This window comes from Vigna umbellata, chromosome 4, assembly GCF_029865625.1.
Source record: "Vigna umbellata cultivar VRB3 chromosome 4, Vumbellata_1.0, whole genome shotgun sequence".
In the NCBI taxonomy this organism is placed as follows: Eukaryota; Viridiplantae; Streptophyta; class Magnoliopsida; order Fabales; family Fabaceae; genus Vigna; species Vigna umbellata.
In genome coordinates this window covers 65,172,659-65,193,142 of record NC_142168.1, presented here as the reverse complement: position 1 = coordinate 65,193,142, position 20,484 = coordinate 65,172,659, and the positions used below count along the sequence as shown (strand labels likewise).

At 33.9% G+C, this 20,484-nt stretch overlaps 1 protein-coding gene and 2 pseudogenes across 2 annotated transcripts; all 3 read left to right on the top strand.

Moving 5' to 3' along the window:
• The first annotated feature begins 4,219 nt into the window (after positions 1-4,219).
• LOC148200950 (lysM domain receptor-like kinase 3 pseudogene) lies at positions 4,220-5,672 on the top strand (annotated as a pseudogene).
• On the top strand, positions 4,707-13,349 carry LOC148200949 (lysM domain receptor-like kinase 3; annotated as a pseudogene). The gene is made up of 5 exons (XR_015785871.1): positions 4,707-4,847; positions 10,950-10,983; positions 11,222-11,380; positions 12,160-12,352; positions 13,246-13,349. The product of XR_015785871.1 is annotated as a lysM domain receptor-like kinase 3 (transcript).
• LOC148200948 (chitin elicitor receptor kinase 1-like) lies at positions 13,318-17,316 on the top strand. The gene is made up of 7 exons (XM_088112460.1): positions 13,318-13,334; positions 15,186-15,279; positions 15,394-15,548; positions 15,625-15,719; positions 16,431-16,569; positions 16,698-16,796; positions 16,891-17,316. The coding sequence occupies exons 4-7, from the start codon at positions 15,709-15,711 to the stop codon at positions 17,053-17,055; spliced, it is 414 nt and encodes a 137-aa protein (XP_087968586.1). The 5' UTR covers positions 13,318-13,334; positions 15,186-15,279; positions 15,394-15,548; positions 15,625-15,708; the 3' UTR covers positions 17,056-17,316.
• The last annotated feature ends 3,168 nt before the right edge of the window (positions 17,317-20,484 follow it).

Sequence of the window (20,484 nt, the reverse complement as noted above, 5' to 3'; positions counted from 1 at the left end):
TTTTAACTTTAAATACAGAGATAGGGTAACATTCAACAAAGTCAAAGGTATAGACATAATTCTGGACAATGATATTTGGAAAAATGTTGCAAATTTTATCATTTAGAATACTAATTTGATAGTTATTTTAAGGATGATATGATGATATAAGTGCTAAATTTTAAATTAATAAAATAATTTTTCCTTTTCTTTCAATATTGTATGAGTTGTCTGATTTATGGGGAGTTCAATTTTATTAAGTTATTTCATTTAGGGGAGTTATCTTAAGAGTTTATTTTTTATTTATTAAAAAAAATGGGAGAAAAGTTTAAAGCAAAGCATGATTTCTTAAAGACTATTTAATGTTTATCTCTTGTATAGTTGTATTTGTAGGTTATTAAAAAAAACCTTAAAACATATTTTAAGCATCATTAAAAAGGGGAAAGATTATTGGTAAAAGAAGAAAATGATTAAGATTAGTACTCAAAGTTATGACAAAAGATATTGAAAGACTTGTATTTTATTTATGTATGTGATTAAGGTTTGGGTAATAAGTCATATATTAGTGAACAAATTATGTGTAGAACTTAGCTTAGAGATTCATAAAACAAAATACACAAAAATCGCTCAGGAATGGTTTATTTCGCATAAAAGCTTTGTGATAATCTATTAACACTAATGATAATCGATTATTCTAATAAAATCAAGAAAATCATGTGATAATCGATTATTCACTTTTGGTCATCGATTATCACAACAAAAACATGTTTTTAGAAAAGCTTTTACGATAAATCGATTATCTCTTGAAATAATCGATTATTAGCGACAGTTGTTGTAGAAAAAGATAGGTCAATACTTTCAACCAAGAGGGGGGGTGAATTGGTTTGACTTTAAAAATACGTTCTTTCAAAATCTTTTTGAAATCTTTGATGTTTCTTGGAATGCAATATGAAAAATAAAATGAATCAACAAATAAAAGAGATAAGGAAGAGAAAGATTAACACACAGATTTATACTGGTTCGGCCAAGCCTACATTCAGTCTTCTTTCAACAACCTTAGTTGAAGGGATTCCACTATATTGATAGAGTTCTTACAAGCAAGACATACAGAGACCAATCATCTCAATGTACTCTCCTTCTTAACTCAATACCAACTATAACAACCCAGAAAGATCACCCACTTTTTGTCACCTTAGAGCAATCCCAACTCTAAGAATACCTTGAGAGCAATCCCAACTCTCAATGAAAACAATCACAGTTCTCTCCCCATGGCACAACAGTACAAGAACTCAATCTACAAATTGAAAAAGATAAACTTGATCTTCATAGTAGACTCTCCAATAGAGTAGATATGATCAGTAACCTTTAAACACACTTTTTGATAGAATCTTGATGAATAAACCCAAAGTTGATCCTTGATTCTTCAAGATGGTTCTTGGATGCTTTCTGTAACAAAACTTAATCACAATGTTAGTTATAAAATTGTATATTTAAAGATTTTTTGAAACAGCGCGCAAGACAGTTATTTATAGCATTTTCAAAATCCTGACGAATTTTAATCGATTATGTTATTAATGTAATCCACTACGTTTTTCCTGCTAGTTTAGCAATTTTTGACAGCATTTCAAAATTCGAATTTTAACCAATTATATGGTGCATGCAGTCGATTAAACACTTCTTAACAGCCAAAAATAAATGCAATATGACCGTTATAATAGTATTGACTTGAAAGAAATTGAATTCATCATTTCAAAATGACTTAACCGATTATACAACTCATGTAATCGGTTATGTCGAACACTTAAGCAAAAATTCAATTTCAGACTTCTTTTAAACTAGATTTTCACTCTTTTGAAAACATGTATTGGCTAACTTTCTTACTTAAGTTGTATACCGGATTATGTTAGAAAAGTTTGCCTCCAATAAAGCATACTAGAAATCTGAGACAATTTAACACATTACATGGATTTCTTAATAGATTAAATCATACCGGAAATACATTTTCAGTCTGTTTAAACATGTAAACCTTTTTCCAATCACTAATACATGTATCAAGCACACACATCAATAATATCAAACATTTGTTATGTCATTTTGTCCAAGATAACAATAGAACAGGTCCTTAATGTCTATCAACAAAAATGTCCATTATACAATGTTCATCATCATGTACATCATCAAAAACAAGATATTCAAAAAGTCATTCTCAAACAATGAATATGCATATCACATATATAATCACATATATAATCACAATGAATATGACTTCTAATGGAGAGAACATTCGTGAATGTCTTCTTTGTCTCTAACGTCCACTTCTAATATATTTCAAATAGAGCAGGTGGATGTGTGTAATAGGTTATCTGCATAGAATAGAGTAGATTCTGCATGCAATGAATATGTCTTAACTCTTATCACTTTTGTTGTTTTTGAACATTGAATATTTAATGACATTTAATGCTTGTTCATAACAACAAATTGTTTTTTTACATTTTCTACTTTGAGGTAGCGTTTATCATTTAAGCTTTTATCTAAGATACCAAGCATTGAATAAGAACTTCATCGTTGGACGAAGTGAGGGGTTTAACTCATGGTATCGTCTAGTTTGTTTTAAACGCTTTTTGGGATATTTCCTTTTTAGAGTAAGAGCGTTTAGCAAGTTTTGTCATCTACATGTTTTTGGATATTTATTTAAGGCTTTTAAAGGGTTTAGCCAAAGGTATTATCTCAACACCTTTTTACTTCTTAAGAGTTCAACTGATTACCATTGGATACAATATAACTTACGCATTTAGCATAACTCTCATAGATGCTTTGACTTGGGAGTCTTTTAGCGTTGCATATGGAAGTTTTAACTTAGTTATTTTATGTTTCATATGTATCTAAGTGTTTTCCTATGTTACTAGATGATTAGGATTTTGAGTTTAACACTTATGTTTCTACCTATACTATTTTTCTAGTTATAATTCTTATCTCGTTTAATATTATTTGATTAAACTTCAAAATAAAAGAGCGTTTAAACATATAAGTTTTATAAACGATTTGATAAAAAGGTGCCGGTGAACAACAGAGTTAAGGCATAAAATAAAAAGTACTTGTTAAGTGTAAAATTTTTATTTTTCTTTGGAATGTTACAAATTCAAATGATAGCTTAAAATATATATAAATTGCATGTATTTTAACCGATATTGAATAAAAATATATTAAACTATATAAATAACTTAAATATTAATTTGAAAATACATAAAATTTGACATGTAAAAGAAATTAAGATAATTAGATTAAAAATACTATGTTATCTATTATTGAATAAAAATATATAAAATTTTTGAATGAATCAAATTTTAATTTTGTCAAAATTCTGAAAAAATAAGCTTGTTTTGTTTACAAGAATGTCATTGTGATTAGGGATGGCAATTTTACCCGCGGGCATGGGTATCCGCGGGTAAAATCCGCGGCGGGTAGTAACTATCCGTGGATATTTACTACCCGCGGGTAACGGGTAGCGGGTATTTTAATACCCGCTTCTTAACGGGTCGGGTACGGGTAGTATACTACCCGCCCCGCGGGTACCCGTTACCCGCAAAAAATTAAAAAATAAATAATTTATATATATTTTTAATTAAATTTAATTAAAAATAAAATAAAATTATATTTTATTAGTTTAAATTTAATTAAAATTAAATTTTAATTTATATTTAATTTAATTTATATTATATATATATATATTTGTATTTTTATTTAAATTTGTTTTTAAAATGTATTAAATATATTTTTTAATTTTTTGCGGGTATCCGCGGGTACCCGCGGGTTTTAAAATACCCGCGGGTATTTTTTAAACGGGTACCCGGCGGGTAGCGGGTCGGGTAGCGGGTACAATTTTATCCGGCGGGTCGGGTTGCGGGTAGGCACTACCCGTACCCGACCCGACCCGTTGCCATCCCTAATTGTGATTATTATTAGTACCCGCGGAAGATTCCTGTTAACCGTTTGTCTGGTCGTGTTTTGGGTAGTCTTTCCATAAGTCTAGAACAAACACCACGGCTGTCTGCTGTTAATCAATATTCAATCAATATATTAAGTTATCAGTCATTGTTCAAACACAAATCATCTTCTTCTTTCCTTCTTTTTCTTCCTTTTCTTTTTCTCTTTCTCCTCTTTCTCCACCACATCACCATTCACCTGGTCAACTCAACAACAACCTCTCCCCATTCTCTGTTTTCTTCTTTCTTTGTTTCCGATGGAACCCAGATTGGGGGTTCTTCTGCTTCCCCTTGTGCTGTTTTCTCTCGTGTTGGCAGCAGAATCGGCGTGCAAGCACGGTTGCTCTCTGGCGCTGGGCTCCTACTACATGTGGTCGGGCTCCAACCTCACCTACATCTCCGAGGTCATGTCCTCATCTCTTCTCACCACTCCCGACGACATAGTCCTCTACAACAAGGACACCATCCCCAACAAGGACAGCGTCCAGGCCTTCATAAGGGTCAACGTCCCCTTCCCTTGCGACTGCATCGACGGCCAGTTTCTCGGTCACACCTTCCACTACGATGTTCAAACGCAGGACACCTACGAGCAAGTCGCCAGGACCGTCTTCTCTAACCTTACCGATGTTACCTGGCTCAGGAGGTTCAACAGCTATGAACCGGATAACATTCCCGACACGGGCACTCTCAACGTCACGGTGAATTGCTCTTGTGGGAACACCGATGTTGCCGATTATGGGCTGTTCGTCACGTACCCTCTCAGAACCGGGGAGACTCTCGGCTCGGTGGCTTCTGATGTGAGCCTTGACTCGGGGTTGCTGCAGAGGTACAACCCTGACGTCAATTTCAACCAGGGGAGTGGACTCGTTTATATTCCGGGAAAAGGTCCGTGTATTTTGTTTGTTCTTCTTTTCTTGAAGTGGAAGATTTTTGTGTATTCTGTTTCTTACTTCAACATAAGCAAAATACCAACATGTGTTCCGAGTGCAAGCTTGGTTTCGAACGTTGTGAGTGGTTGGAGGGAGATTCTACGAAAGTGACCAACCAAGTTTTCCCAGAGATGTTGGAAATAGGTAGATGTTCACTTATGGTTTAAAGAAATACCTTATTTAGTTTACACTAAAAATGCTAGTTGTAGTCCGAAGAGGCTAGGGGGCTCCATGTTAGAACTTTCACAGTGAGTCACCTTACTTATGATCATTCAAGATTTATTTATGGAAACTGTTGTCGTTTCAATATGCTACCCCTCCTCTTATTTAGATTCCGTTGTTTAAGTTCAGATCATATACCTCCCCTAATTACCCAGAGTCCACGATCTAAGCGATTCGGATAAAGAGCAGTTGCTTTTAATTTTGTGGGGAAGTGGTTAGAAATAAGACAGTCTTTTAAAGTTGGTCTACGGATGGGAAATTTGTGGATAAATGGAGCTAATGTGGTTGCAAATCTGGCTGTAGAGACCCCTAAAACATTGATGTTGTGGCACTAGGATGTATTTTAAAACGTTTTCATTGGTTTTGAAACTAGACGGGTTTTGATGTTTGTGTGTTAGTTTGGACACTTTATTATATTGCCTTTAATCTGATATTGTTTTGATCGTTGATATTGGCAATATTTGTAGATTTTGGTGGGGTTCTGCATTTGGTTATTGAATTTGTTGTGTATGTGTTGGGAAGTGGTGACTTTGGTTCTTTGAGGGTTTGGAATGTTTAGCTTGTGTGTGTTTGTGCTTAGTTTGGATACTGTATTCAAGATTGAGTTTACTGTAATGGTGGGTTTTTTTGTATGCTAATTCGGATGTGGGCGTTGTTTGGTGACTTGGTTTCTATCACTGGCAAAAGGTACTTATTTCTGGTTTGTTTTGGTGTTCTCATGTGAATTCATGGGTTCTCTGTACTTGGAAAGGTTTTTAATTGTAGTTGCAGAACTGAAATCGTTCAAATTGGACAATTAATGCAGCTGGAATAGCTGATGCGATTGATGTTGCAGCTGCACTACTGTTGGGGATAGGCATATAAAACCTTGCTTGGTTATTGCATCAGTTATCCGTGTTGGTCAAAGTAGTGTTGTAACTCTTAGAAATTTGTTTTATAGGGTGTAATTCAACCCTACAAATCGGTTTTGAAGTTGAAGGCTACCCAAGTTTTATAATACTTTTCCAAACCATACTCTAATTGATGTAGGAATAAACCACCATCCTTGAGAATGCAATTAAGGCAACCCCTAAAAGGGTGATGGCAATCTCCTAGGCTAGGTTAGGCTAAAGCTAGAAGGATGCAATGGAGATTGTCCCTTGAAGATATACGATGCGGAAATGTGGCGGACTCTCAAGGATAAAGGCTGGAAATGCGAAAGCTATGGTGTTTGTGACACTAGAAGCTCACGGCCATATGGTGGTTAAATGGTGGTGGTGTGGTGTTTGAAGGCTCTAAGAGACGTTAGGTCAACTCTAAGAGGAAGATGACTAGAGGGACTTTATGGGTTGCTCTAGTATTGATCTAAGATGAATAGTATGACAAAAAATGGGCAGCATAGTATTACTCAACATCAAAGATGATTACAAGAGAGGAGACACCTCTATATATAGGCAAGAGTGTCTCTAAAAACCCTAAAAGCATGATCTCTCACCTTTGCACTCATTGGCAAAAAATGAGGCCTTCTAAGGAGTGAACAAGTGTCCACAAATCCTCTCTAGTGAGGGGAGGACATGTGGCCACTCATAAAGCAAAACCCTCTCCATATGTTCACTACTAAAGCTACATCCTCTCCAATGGAAGTATGACACATACTTTCCACATGGTTTGGATGTCTAGCTTAAGGAAAAATCCTACACTAATGAGGCTTTAATACAAGCTTTAAACAAACCTACACTATTTGGCCAAAATACATGGCTAAATTAAACCTATACTACTCCAAGCTATGCTCCATGATGGCTCCAAAGGTGGTCGAAAAGGTAGAGTTTAGACCATCTTCATAGATGACTTCAACTCTTCTTATAGATGTTTGACCGTGGCTAAGGCGTATGCCATCATCCCCTCCCTCTTGAAAAGATTTGCCCTCTGTTGGAAGTCCCACATCGACTAGAGATAAGGCCAATTTAGAGTATATAACTGGGTGCAAACCTCACCTTAAAAGCCGATTTTGTGGGGTTGAGTTAGGCTTAAAGTCCGCTTCTTAACATGGTATCGGAGCCAGGTTAGAGCCTATCCTTGCAATATTTGTTGTTTGTTGGGCATATTATTCTACCTACTATCGGGCCGCTATCGGACCATCCATTAATGTCTAGTCTCATGCTCGAGATGTATATACCTCGGCGTGAAGGGGGTGTGTTGGAAGTTCCACATCGACTAGAGATAAGGCCAATTTAGAATATATAAGTGGGTGCAAACCTCACCTTAAAAGCCGGTTTTGTGGGGTTGAGTTAGGCTTTCACTCCTTAACACCCTCAAATCTTCAACTTGGGCTCAGAAAAACTTCCTCATCTTTTTTGGAGTCATTATGTCTCTTTATAATGTAGCTCATCCTCCCCATTATTAAATGCAAGCTACTATAAAAACTCATGTTTCAAAAGAATTTTGAAAACAATTTTCACATATAATCCTAGACATTTTTAAGATTTTTGAAAATGGTTTATGAAAACAAACATAGTATTTCAAATAAAATTCCTTAAGATACTTTAGGAGACAAAAGGATCTTAAGCTCACTTCTAGGAAAGAGAGGTGAATTACTAAGGATTACTTAAGTACCAAGTCTTTCTAGCCAAAGTTAACTTTAAGCCCTCTTGTACCCTATTTCTCAAAGGGACTTAGACTTGAAATACAAGTAGACACACACTAAGCTACCACAACTAAGGAAAACAATTAAAGCTAATCTATGCGGCCTAATGGTGAAGTTAGAAGGAACTTTGGTTCCCTCACACTTACCCACTACAAAATGCTAATTAATCAAAGTCCAATGTTCTTGTTAGGACACACCTCTAACAAGGTCGAATATTACAAGTCCCAGAGAAAGCAAATACATTTTTACAACTAAAAAAGAAATACACACAAATCACTCTTCTCACCAAGTGTTTACTCTCTTGTCTTCTTGTCTTCAAGCCAAGACCTCAAGCTTACCACAAGGCCTCCATCACCTAGGATGCTACGTCCAAGTGTTGGCTCACCACAACGACACATTTACACCACACAGAGAAATAACCCCGCAAAAGCCAAAAGAGTCCAAGGAGAAAGCAATAAAAAGGTCTAAAATGACAAAGGCTATTCAAAAGGGATTTGATATAGACAAAACCATGAATAACAAAGAGACAATCAAGAAAATAAATGGTCAAGAAAGAAGGTTGGCACAACAAAAGAAAGTCCTAAATAAAAGCTCTAGATTAGATACACAAAACCAAAAATTACTCGACAAGATTATTGTGTTTTTGTCTTCAGCAAATTTTGTGTAAATGGTGACCTATGGCCACACTTTTAACACCAATTGCAAGTGACATGGCTATAAAAACAGTAGCTCCAAATGTTTAAAACAACAGTCACCATCAACATAAAAGTGCTAACAAAGTTACATAAAAGTGCTAACAAAGTTGGTGGAAATGGTACATGCATATGCTTTTTGCCTTTACCTTTTGCTTTTGCTTTTTGTACTTTTTGTCTACTTTTTCTTTTGTACCTTTTGTCTCTTTTCTTTGAAATTTTCAACACACAGACACCAAAACACACCTCAAATCTGAAATGCAGTAATGGTTTTGAAGAGCACACAAACTTATAGCACCAAAAGGAAGAAAACCTACCAGAATCAAATATAGCATGAAATGCAAAAAATGTCATAATGGAAACCTAACTCTATAAACTTGTTCATGATCTAACAACAAGTATGAATTCAAATATGTAAAATAAAAACACTCAAAGGCACAAATATGGTTCCGTTTTCAGAAAACACACTTGAACACATATTTTTGTGATTTTTCAAAGCTCAACTAAGAAGTAATGACATATAAAGGACAAGACTCTAGATAACTTGGATGGATTAAAAATCAAAATGACCAAACCAAAAGATGAATGAAGACTCAACAAACACTAAGAACATGATATTCAACACATTTAGGAGCATTTAGAAGGCAAAAAACAATAGCCAAACTACCAAAACTGAACCTGAAAAAACGCTGATGACAACATTCTGACAGTTCTGACCTTTGTTGATTGTTTACTCTTAACTTTCTTCACAGAACTTTAAATGAAATGTTTTTTTTTGTTGGAAACTAGACTCAAAGGGCTTTAATTTGACTATAAATACGTATTTTTTGGACCTTTGAGCTACATGCAATTTAACTTTCAAAATCGCCACATTTTACTGCCCGATGAAAAAACACAACCAGACAAGTAAGGAAATAACATCAATAACACAGAACAATAAAGGATAGATAAAGACCAAAAGACTTAGCTCTTGTAGAAACAAAGTTCTTGATACCAAATGATGACAATCTCCTATGCTAGGTTGGGCCAAAGCTAGAAGGATGCAATGGAGATGGTCCCTTGAAGATATATGGTGCGGAAATGTGGTGGATCATCAAGAATAGGGGTTGGAAATGCGGAAGCTATGGTGTTTGTGAGACTAGAAGCTCATGGCCATATGGTGGTTAAATGGTGGTGGTGTCGTGTTTAATGACTCAAAGAGAGGTTAGGCTAACTCTAAGAGGAAGGTAACTAAAGGGGCCTCATGGGTTGCTCTAATATTGATCTAAGATGAGTATTATGACCAAAAATAGGCATCATAACATTACTCAATAACAAAGATGATAACAAGAGAGGAGACACATCTATTTGTAGGCCAAAGGTGTCTCCTAAAAACCCTAAAAACATGATCTCCCACCTTTGCACTCATTGGTCAAAAATGAGGCTTTTTAAGGAGTGGACAAGTGTCCACAAATCCTCTCCAATGAGGGGAGGACATGTGGTCACTCATAAAGCAAAATCCTCTCAATTTCTAGAGTGTCATGTGGCCACTACTCAAGCTAGATCCTCTCCATTGGAAGCATGACACAAGGCACATACTTTCCACATGGTTTGGATGTCTAGCTTAATGAAAAATCCTACACTAATGAGGCCTTAATATAAGCCTTAAACAAACCTACATTACTTGGGTGAAATACATGGCCTAAATTAAACGTATAATACTCCAAGCTATGCTCCATGATGGCTTCAAAGGTGATCCAAAAGGTAGAGTTTAGACCATCTTCATAAATGACTTCAACTCTTCTTATAGATGCTTGACTAAGGTTAATGGGTATGCCATCAAAGGGTTATTACAATTTAGACAACTTTTTGACCCTTCCCCCTCACACTCAGGACTTCTAGCTAAAGCGTGGAAAATGCTAGTGGATCCAAAAATGGATTTAGGATAAACTCTAGTATCATTTTATAAATTGACATTTAGGGCTTAACTGCATTCCACAAACTCAACTTTTTAGATGAAAACTGCCCAAGTTATGAAACAAAACACAAGTCATTTCTTTTAGAAGACAGAGAAAAAAAAAATCACTACCCTTGAGGTTCCAATTAAGGCAACCCTAAAAGAAGCCACAACTGAGTGGGCTTGGAGTGGCAAGAAAAGGTGACTTTCCAACAGTAACTTAGTTTTCACCCGGTGTTCCTTTGACTTGGTGTTGCTTTAACTTTCCAACAGCTAGGGTTTAGGCGCATGCCATGCTGTTGATATTCTTTGCTTATCCTTGGAAGTTGAAATAAAATTTTGAGGTCTTCTAACATTTTATTTAAAGGGCTGCAACGAATTTTCTCTGATGACTTGAATGAAGCATCTATTACTGAAACAGTTACCATTTCAGCTGGATGTTGCCTACGAATTGTGTTATTAATATTCACTCAAGCTTTGGGATGCGTAATAAACTTCATATATATAGATCAATCTTTTGAATATTTTTCAATAAACTAAATTTCAATATATAGCACTAACTTCTTTCTTTTCATTTTTTGACAGATCAAAATGGTAGCTATGTGGTTTTGCCGTCCAGGTAATACTCTGTTTACAATCTACTCCTGATTGCATTACTTTTCAATCTCCAATACATTGACAATATCCAATGACTATCTTTTGATTTTTTTTTTCTGCAGTTCAGGAGGTTTGACTTTCTTCTCAAAATATTGGTTATGAGATGTTTTTATTTGAGATTCTTACTAAACATATGACCAGTATGTACTAAAATCAGAAGGATGATGACGTATGTTGGCTCATTGTTTCTTCTATTTAAGCAGGACTTGCTGGTGGGGCTATTGCTGGAATAGCTGTTGGAGTTGTGGCAGTTCTTCTGGTAATAGGAGTTGTTATATATTTCAGAATATTCCGGAAGAAGATAAAGAAGGAGGAACTTTCACGAGATTCTAGTGCACTCTTTGCTCAAGATGGGAAGGGTATTGCTCTTTCTACTTATTCTCCTTGCAACACCTCCCTCTATCTAACTCTTTAGATAGACTGAATAATACAATGCTGAAAAAGTACAACTGAATTACCAGTTGTACTGTAGTCCTATTGCATATTACGATCTAACTGAAATAAACTCTATTCCCTTTATCTGTTGATTACATATCTCAGTTTTAGTAAAGTCCTTGTAGAAAAAGTTAACGTTTTGACCACATCGCTTGGAACATTGGGTTTCCATCAGGGTTTTTTATTTTGTCAGTAGAAACTAGTGTGAACTTATGTGGACTTTTTCTTCTATATATAATGAGCTTATGTGCATCTATATAAATGAGTTGCGTGCTTTCAATGTTCTAAATGGTTTCTTTTAAATTTAAAAACAGATACTGTGATCCTCTTGCTCTTGACTCGCACAACACTATCAGCAACAACCTTACATAAATCAAATGAAGCCATTATGGTTTTCCAAATTCCAATTTTTTTCAGAAAGTACATTTATTTTGACTATCTTCCTTTTAAATTACTTTTACCATTGGATCCTCTTTTCTCCTAACCTGGGGGGACCACATCTTGGAGTCTATTACATTCTTTTCATCCCTGATTTTCTCCCAAGTACATCTGTTCCTAATCTCTTTTCTTGTTCCAATCATCCAGAACAAGATCTCTGCTAAACCTACTTTTTTCTTGTTGGAACTGTATCCATCATGCAGTACCTCTAGCTCTTGTATGTTCTAAATATCGACATAAATGGCTTGGTGCTTTATTTTTCCAGATGAAGCTTCCCGTAGTAGTGCGCATGAAACTTTAGGACCTGGTGGTCCTACTGCCATCACCGGCATAAAAGTGGACAAATCGGTGGAATTCACATATGAGGAACTAGCAACTGCCACAGATAACTTCAGTTGGCTAATAAAATTGGTCAAGGAGGTTTTGGGTCAGTCTATTATGCGGAGCTGAGGGGAGAGGTTAGTAATCACATTTATAACTGCCAATATTGGAAGCTTTTCTTCAGTTTCACTGTGATATTTCTTTTAGGGTTTTGTCATAATTGATATAATCGGTGTTTTGTGTTTCTTAACTGATTGCCAGTAGAATGAAGATAAATTGAAATAGAAGATTGAAGACTAACTTTATAGATACCATGTGACATTTTTATCTAATATGGTAAGCTATTATACAATATCATCGAAACATTGAATAAAAAGAAAAGAGTGACTGAAAAGTTTGATAATTAATGATTGATCAGAATTCAGATCAGTATATTTTTCTTGCCAGATTGGGACTGAAGGTTACAATATATGGTCTATCCTGAATCCTTTGTTGGGCCACCTATGAGATTGGTTTTGGGATTGAGTTAGGCTAAAATCCAAATTTTAAGCTTAATTGAATGTCACCTTTTGATATTTGGTATTTTGAGATGCATTGTTTTCTTGTTGACATCCTTTCTTGTGAGGAAGGATTGACATCTTAATTGTTTATAATAATTTATTAGGAAACTTGAACAACTAAACTATTTGATCAATAGTTATCTTACTGTTTTCTGTTTCACTAAATTATTTTATGCTTCCTTGCTTGAAATTTGAAATTATTGCGTAATATTTAATATGCATTTCCTTTGTTTTGAATTTATTATTATGCGTTTCAGTTTATGAACAAAGTAATATTTAGCATGTCTTTCCTTTGTTTTGAATTGCAGCATGATGCGTTTAAGTCGATGAACAAAGCTCAAATATTTCTTTATATTATGCTTTATAATGATACATGATGGAACGGAGTCTGTTTGTTCTTAAGAACCATTCTTCTTGTTTGTTTTGAGTCAGTATACTTGTTATATAAGCCAATAAATTTGTCCATGCAGAAAGCTGCAATCAAGAAGATGGATATGCAAGCATCAAAGAATTTCTTGCTGAATTGAAAGTCTTGACACGTGTTCATCATTTAAACCTGGTACTAGTCCTTTAAAACTTAAAGCATTTTTAGCATTACTACTGTATTCCAATTGAATTGCTTATCAGCACGTGGAGAGTTATTATGAGATGATTGTAAGTGATTTCTTTGATGGGATATAGCATTAGCTTGGCCCATATAATTTGGGTTTGAATTTAGTCATCTTGAGATAGGAGTAGCATCAGGAATTTATTAAATTTGAAAATAGTGAATTTCTATTATCTTTTGTTTCTCTGTTATTTTGTCCATCTTGGGAACTGATTTAGATTTTTTTTTAAATCAAAAACTCATACTAGGGATCACTATGCACTGTGACATCTCAGCTATGCTGACATCTCAATGCACATCTATCATTTGTCATCACATGAAAAAATTGTTTAAAGGAAAAAATAAAGAATAATGAATCATGAGGGGACTAGACCAAATCCATGATAAAAAATACAAGACAAAAGCTAAATACCCCTATACATAGAAAGTTGGTACCTATTATAAAGAAATTCTGAACTAATGCTAGGAGGCATAACAGAATACCATTTAAATTGTTCCCTATTTACCAAGCCTAAATTGACCAATTTATCGCCACAGTGGTTCCCTTCCCTAAAATATGTGAAACTTTTAATTCCATGTTACTACAAATCTTCAAACATTTCCTCCATGCTTGTTCAATTTACATTTTTTTTTCTTATCCTTAACATTTGTTTCTCTAGTGCATAATATATACGGAAGTTTTGTGTGCTTAGTAAAAGTTTTTAAAGTAGTTCTATTTGGAATCCGGATTATCTTGTCTCTACTTTTTGACTTTTTCCTTTTTCCTTTTTCCTTTTTCCTTTTTCCTTTTTCCTTTTTCCTTTCCTTTCTTTTCAAACTTTCCTCTGATCATGCAAGTATTCTATTCGTGACAGTCTCTTTATTATGTTATATGCAATTTTAGTTATGAATTCAATTTGGTGCACCGATGTGGCCGATAACATTCCCAACAAGGGCCAATCTTTATTTCAAATAGAATACCGTCTAACAAGTATCTAAATGACTGTAAATGTACAGTATAAATGAATCACCTCTCGTCCTTCCATTAAACAGACCTGGACTTTACTTCCCAAAATCCATTCTCAAACCAAAGATTCTTCAGTCCTTTTCTTACTATTCTTATTCATGACCTGTCATCTCTTACTTTCTGAAATGCTATTGAATTATTAAAACTAACTAACATGTCATTTAAGGATATTGCTATGATTTATCACATAAATAAGCCATCGATCCATCTGCATCTGTCTTCCTCTTTTCCCTTGAAGAACATCACAACAAGAAAACAAAAGGGTGAATCTATGTTTTGTTTATATGGTGTGACTGAATTGGGCTCAAAATCTAAAATTTCAATTAGAGTTTGTACACATAAGATGATGAAACCAATATACAAGGCTAAACAGTTATCTTTGTTGACAAAGGAGTTTTGGCTTGATAAATCATGTGGTCCTATACCAGTTCCTACTTTTGATTTTGGTCCTTATATCTAATTCTACGTTTTAGTTCCTTTATAAGCAGTTTTTTATGTTTATGCTTCAATTTTCTAGCAGTTTGAAACCTCCACAAAATGAAGGCATAAGGACTAAATCATAAAAAAATTGCTTGTATAGTGTGCTGAGAGATAACTTCTTAGGTATATAGACTAAAATGAAATTGGTGAAGATATAGGGATCAAATGTTATTAAGCTAAACATATATTTCCTGAAAGAATTTCTATTACATTTATGTTTTCTGTTTGTACTATACACAAACACTCGGCATGCTTTATTATACATAAATTCTTACATCTGCTTTAGGGAATGGCTTAAACTCTTAATCACTATGCAGGTGCGGCTGATTGGATATAGCATCGAGGGATCTCTTTTTCTTGTCTATGAATACATTGAAAATGGAAACCTAAGTCAACATCTGCGTGGTTCAGGTTGTATAACCCTTAGTTTAGTTTTTGTTTACCCATGATGGGTTGAAATTGTTCCGTGTTGACAGTTAATTGATATTGGTGTGTTTAATTACTATGATGTGTTTAATTACCTAGGTAGTAGAGAACCACTGCCATGGGCTACTCGTGTTCAGATTGCTCTGGATTCTGCCAGAGGTCTTGAATATATTCACGAGCACACAGTGCCTGTATATATTCATCGTGACATAAAGTCAGCAAATATATTAATAGACAAAAACTTCCGGGGCAAGGTTGAATGTTTTGAGATCTTATCTACTTTTATTATTTGGATCGCAATGGGAGCTCATACAATGCTCATATATGCAGGTTGCTGATTTTGGATTAACCAAACTTACAGAAGTTGGAAGTTCATCACTTCCCACGGGTCGTCTTGTTGGAACATTTGGATACATGCCACCGGAGTATGATAATTAATATTCCTTTTAACATTAGAGTGTTGGTGTTCATATTGAAAATTAACTTTCCAAGTTCATATGCCAGTTTTTTTTCAAACATAGATTGAATACTACCATTGCAATTGGCAACTATTTTATTTGCATTTCCAATATAGGAGAACATGATTTCTTGTGGCTAATTTTGTGACAAATGTTCATGCAGTTGAACTCCTTAGCTATTACATGACTCTTCACCTATGATGCACCGATACTTCGGGTCACGTATTCGTGTCCGATACATTAGGATACTTTATGGATATTTATCAGTGAAGTATCTAATCTATAAAACAGTAGTACTTTTATGATGACAATAATTTATAATCTTTTATTTTGACAACGTTTGTTAAAGATGATTTTAATTTGCACTCACACAATAACAATCATATATTTCTCATGTTTTTAAGAATTTTTTTACATTTTTCAATATGCATATATCATGTATCTTATTATTTTTAAAATAAACTCATCGGTGTATCAGATACGTGTCGTATCCATTACACTATCGGTGCCTCATAGCTCTTCATATAACACCCTAAGTGGTCATAATGTCAATGACCCTTCAAACATTTAGCGATTACATAAGAATAATGCCCCTTAATACATGTTAATTTACAAGCCTTCACTATCTCAACCCTTTGTTTTCTCACAACCCTTTGATTGCCATGGCTTTGTCTGAAGGTATGCTCAATATGGGGATGTTTCTCCCAAAGTAGACGTGTATGCTTTTGGAGTTGTTCTTTATGAACTCATTTCGGCTAAGGAAGCAATTGTCAAGACAAACGACTCCGTTACCGACTCAAAGGGCCTAGTAGCTCTGGTCAGTGTTGATTTCTCCAAATATTTTTTATTATTGTAGTCATTGCAAATATTAAGAAAATCATCATCATGCTTCTTCATCAATCTAAATTATGAAAGTGACTTTCTTAATTTTATTATGCAATGCAGTTTGATGGAGTTCTTGGTCAGCCGGATAACACTGAAGATCTCTGCAAACTAGTTGATCCAAGGCTTGGGGATAACTACCCAGTTGACTCTGTCCGCAAGGTAAGAAATTTGTTAAGAGTAAACCCTTTGAACGTTTGTTTTTTGTGATTTCAACATGGATCAACAAATATATGGTTATTATTTGGGGTTGCAGATGGCACAACTAGCCAAAGCCTGTACACAAGACAATCCTCAACTCCGTCCAAGTATGAGATCTATTGTGGTTGCGCTGATGACACTTTCTTCAACTACAGACGAGTGGGATGTTGGTTCCTTCTATGAAAATCAAAATCTTGTGAATCTAATGTCAGGAAGATAGGATGATACCAGATCAATTGTTTTGTATTTACAATTATACGTTTTGGACTAATTTTAGGCAACACAGTTGTTGAAGCATGTGATGTGTGTAAAATGGATGTAGCATTCAGGAATTTGTACATGGATTCACTAGAAAGGGTGGAGAGTTTAACAATTTTATGATAACTCACACCCAAACACATTTGTCCTCGTAAATTTGTAAAATAACATATTTGAGGCATATTTGATTAGCAAAGGTTCATGTGGGTGTTATTGTTGCAAATGAAGTATTATTTCTATCTACATAATACTACCTAATTTGATAAAGTTGAAGGTTGTGATTATCATAAAATGTAGATCAGGAACCTCTACTCTACACCTTTGAGAATTTGTGATTATACTTGCAATTAGATTTTTTAACATTCAGTATGTGAAAGTAAAGGTTGTTAAAGAAGTGTCCAAAATTGGAGTTAATGTCTAAATGTCTCCCATAGCTCCCTTCGAGCCCAATATAATCTGATGGTATGCTTCATATGAATTATGAGCCAGTTTTTGGTACTAAAATGTGGAAAAGCCGAATGGTGTTTCTTGGAAGGACTTAAGTGCTATTTTTTGGTGGTGATGTACCGTTGGACTGATTTTTGTGTCATCTTGGTTAGGTGATGGTCAAGAGAGAGAATGAACAATAATACAACATAATAAAAATAAGAAATACAAAGAATGGGAATCACAAATGTTTAAAGAGAATTTCTTCCAATTATACCGCTGCTAAAATTAATAAATAATGATACTGTATTAAAATTTATAGAAAATGATAAAGTATGTTTTTTTTTTCTGTGTTTTAATTAGAGTTTAAGATCCAACTATCGATAAATATTTTGGAATATACAATTCGTAATAAAAATTTATAAGTAATATAAAATTGAGATCGTACAAAAGCTTAATAGATATAAATACGAAGAAAACAATTGAGAATTTAATATATTTAAAAGCTTACAAAAGGTATAAAATTTCACATTCAAATACATTTTTAGTGACAAAGTCTTAGCTATTTTTACTTCAAAACGTCGTTCTCAAAACAAACTTCGATCTGAGAAAGATGTGAAGAATGTAAAGAAATGCAAAGAAGACATTTGTCACAAGCAATCCAAGGTGGTGTCGGTTACCTTTCCTAGACACAAATGAGAGGTCTTGTTAAATTGTTGTCTACGAAAAGGTCTCTGTCTACTCAAGTAACTCATTCTCAAATTTTTACCAACTCACCATCACAAACACTTGAGAAGTTCGTTTTGGGATAGATAATCGTGATTCTGAGAAATGTCTCAAAAAAAAATGTTAGTTTGTTATATATATATATATATATATATATATATATATATATATATATATATATATATATATATATATATATATTTATATTTGATCTACATTTATCATTTCTAAAAATGTCTACATAACGTATAGATCATATATGTATGCTATAAGGTTCATATATATAATATAATAATACAATCATTTTTAAAATAATAAAATATGATATATACATATTAATAAATATACACAAATTCTTACCAATATTATAATTATTATTATTATTATTATTATTATTATTATTATTATTATTATTATTATTATTATTATTATTATTATTATTATTATTATTATTATTATTATTATGAGTCTTGTTTCGGATGTAGGGTCGAGAGTTACAATTAATATTTCTTAACATTTTTTTGTTTATCTTATAATATTGTTTTAAGTTTCTATTACAAAGTTATTCTCAGTTCTATCTTCGAACTATAAATCAAGCGGGTGGGTACTTGTCAAAGATACTCTTATGCTTAAGTCAGTTATATGTGCTCGATCGGTTATCACAATAGAATCTTAAATTCATAATAAATACAATCACCTACTTACTTTACCTTTGTATATATAAGTTTCGAAATGAGTTTTTAATTAGTGCGATCTTTTTATTATATAGTTCAAGAAAGAGTCGTCTCATTTCCTTACATTAGCAATGGGAGATAAAAAAAAAGTCAATATCTATTTTTTTTTTCACTTAAACTTAATAAGAGGTCCCCTCTTTTTTAAATTGAGTTCATTAACTTTCAATCGCATTTGAGCGTGCTTTCTCTCGAGAGCCCTCCATCGATCACAGTCGTGATCCATTTCTGCCGATAGCCGAGCACGTTCATTGTCATGAACCCAATCTATTTCTCAACAATCACGGCTGCTTGTTGGAGGGGATCTTGTTAGGACAAGACAAGCTCGTCTATAGGAACCTTGGGTAAAACAAGCTTATCTATAAGAACCCTAGTTTTGAAGTTTAATGAAACAACATAAAACAAAGAAGTTCCATAGAAGAAGAGAAAAACTCATAGGATAGAAAACTCTAAATAGGATAGAAAACCACGCAGAAGTTCCATAGAAGAACTCATAGGATAAAAAACCTTAAGTTAGAAAAGGCAACGAAAAAGTTCTATAGAAGAGTAGGAAAACTCATAGGAAAGAAAACTCTAAGAACCCTGGAACACTAAAATCTAAGATAGAAAATCTTAAGTTAAAAAGAAATGATAACCACAAATTAGAAAATCTCATTGAATAATAGAAAACAAACCCTAAACGATAGGATATAAAACCCTAAACTTGGGAAAACACTAAGAAGAATTCTCTTAAAGGAGTCTAACACACCAAACAATCATGAAAAAATCAAACTAGGCTATCAAATTAGGAAGAATAGGATAGGCAGAAAACTAAAACACTAACTGGATACAACATAGGAGAAATAGGATTAGACCAACTAAAGTAAATACTTAGGATCTTAGGAAATAGAAAAATAACCAAGTCAAAACACCCAGATGCAATGCTAAACGACTATAAAGGCAAAAGTGTCTAAGAGAGTTGAAGCTAAAAGAATAAAGCTTATCATACCTAAAGGGTATTCAATTTAGCCCTCGAGAAAACAAAACCATGTCAATACGATGTCATTGACAAAACACATTAAAAGACTAAAACTTAAGACACCAGAGAAAACACAAACAAAGTTAAACGCTGCCTGTCCATAAAGGCAAAAAGAAATGTTTACTCTATCTAAATGATATCATGAGCTAAAACATTACTTTGTCAGACGATGGAGTCTTTAATCAATGCTTAGTATTCGTAGAAGAAAAAATTGATTGTCAAACGTTACCTCAACGATAGGAGATAAAAAACCATTTTGTTGTTCTAACCAAGAATTAAATGACGTTAAATGCTCAACATTAAAAAACAACAAAAGTGATACCTAACGAGTAGTCTACACAATCAGTAGTAGATGTCAGTAACAAGAAAAACATTAATGGAATGTTTATATCTTAGGAAATCGTGACACAATACCTACACCTAAACAAAACATAAAGATAATAGGTAAAGCACCAATTAGGAAGAAGTATCTTATAGACTAAACAATATC

Bases quoted from the DNA above. Each gene is read 5' to 3' on its own strand.
- LOC148200948 (XM_088112460.1), top strand. The intron at 16,570-16,697 runs GTCAGTGTTGAT...TATGCAATGCAG, and splicing joins CAAAGGGCCTAGTAGCTCTG to TTTGATGGAGTTCTTGGTCA. The intron at 16,797-16,890 runs GTAAGAAATTTG...TTGGGGTTGCAG, and splicing joins CAGTTGACTCTGTCCGCAAG to ATGGCACAACTAGCCAAAGC.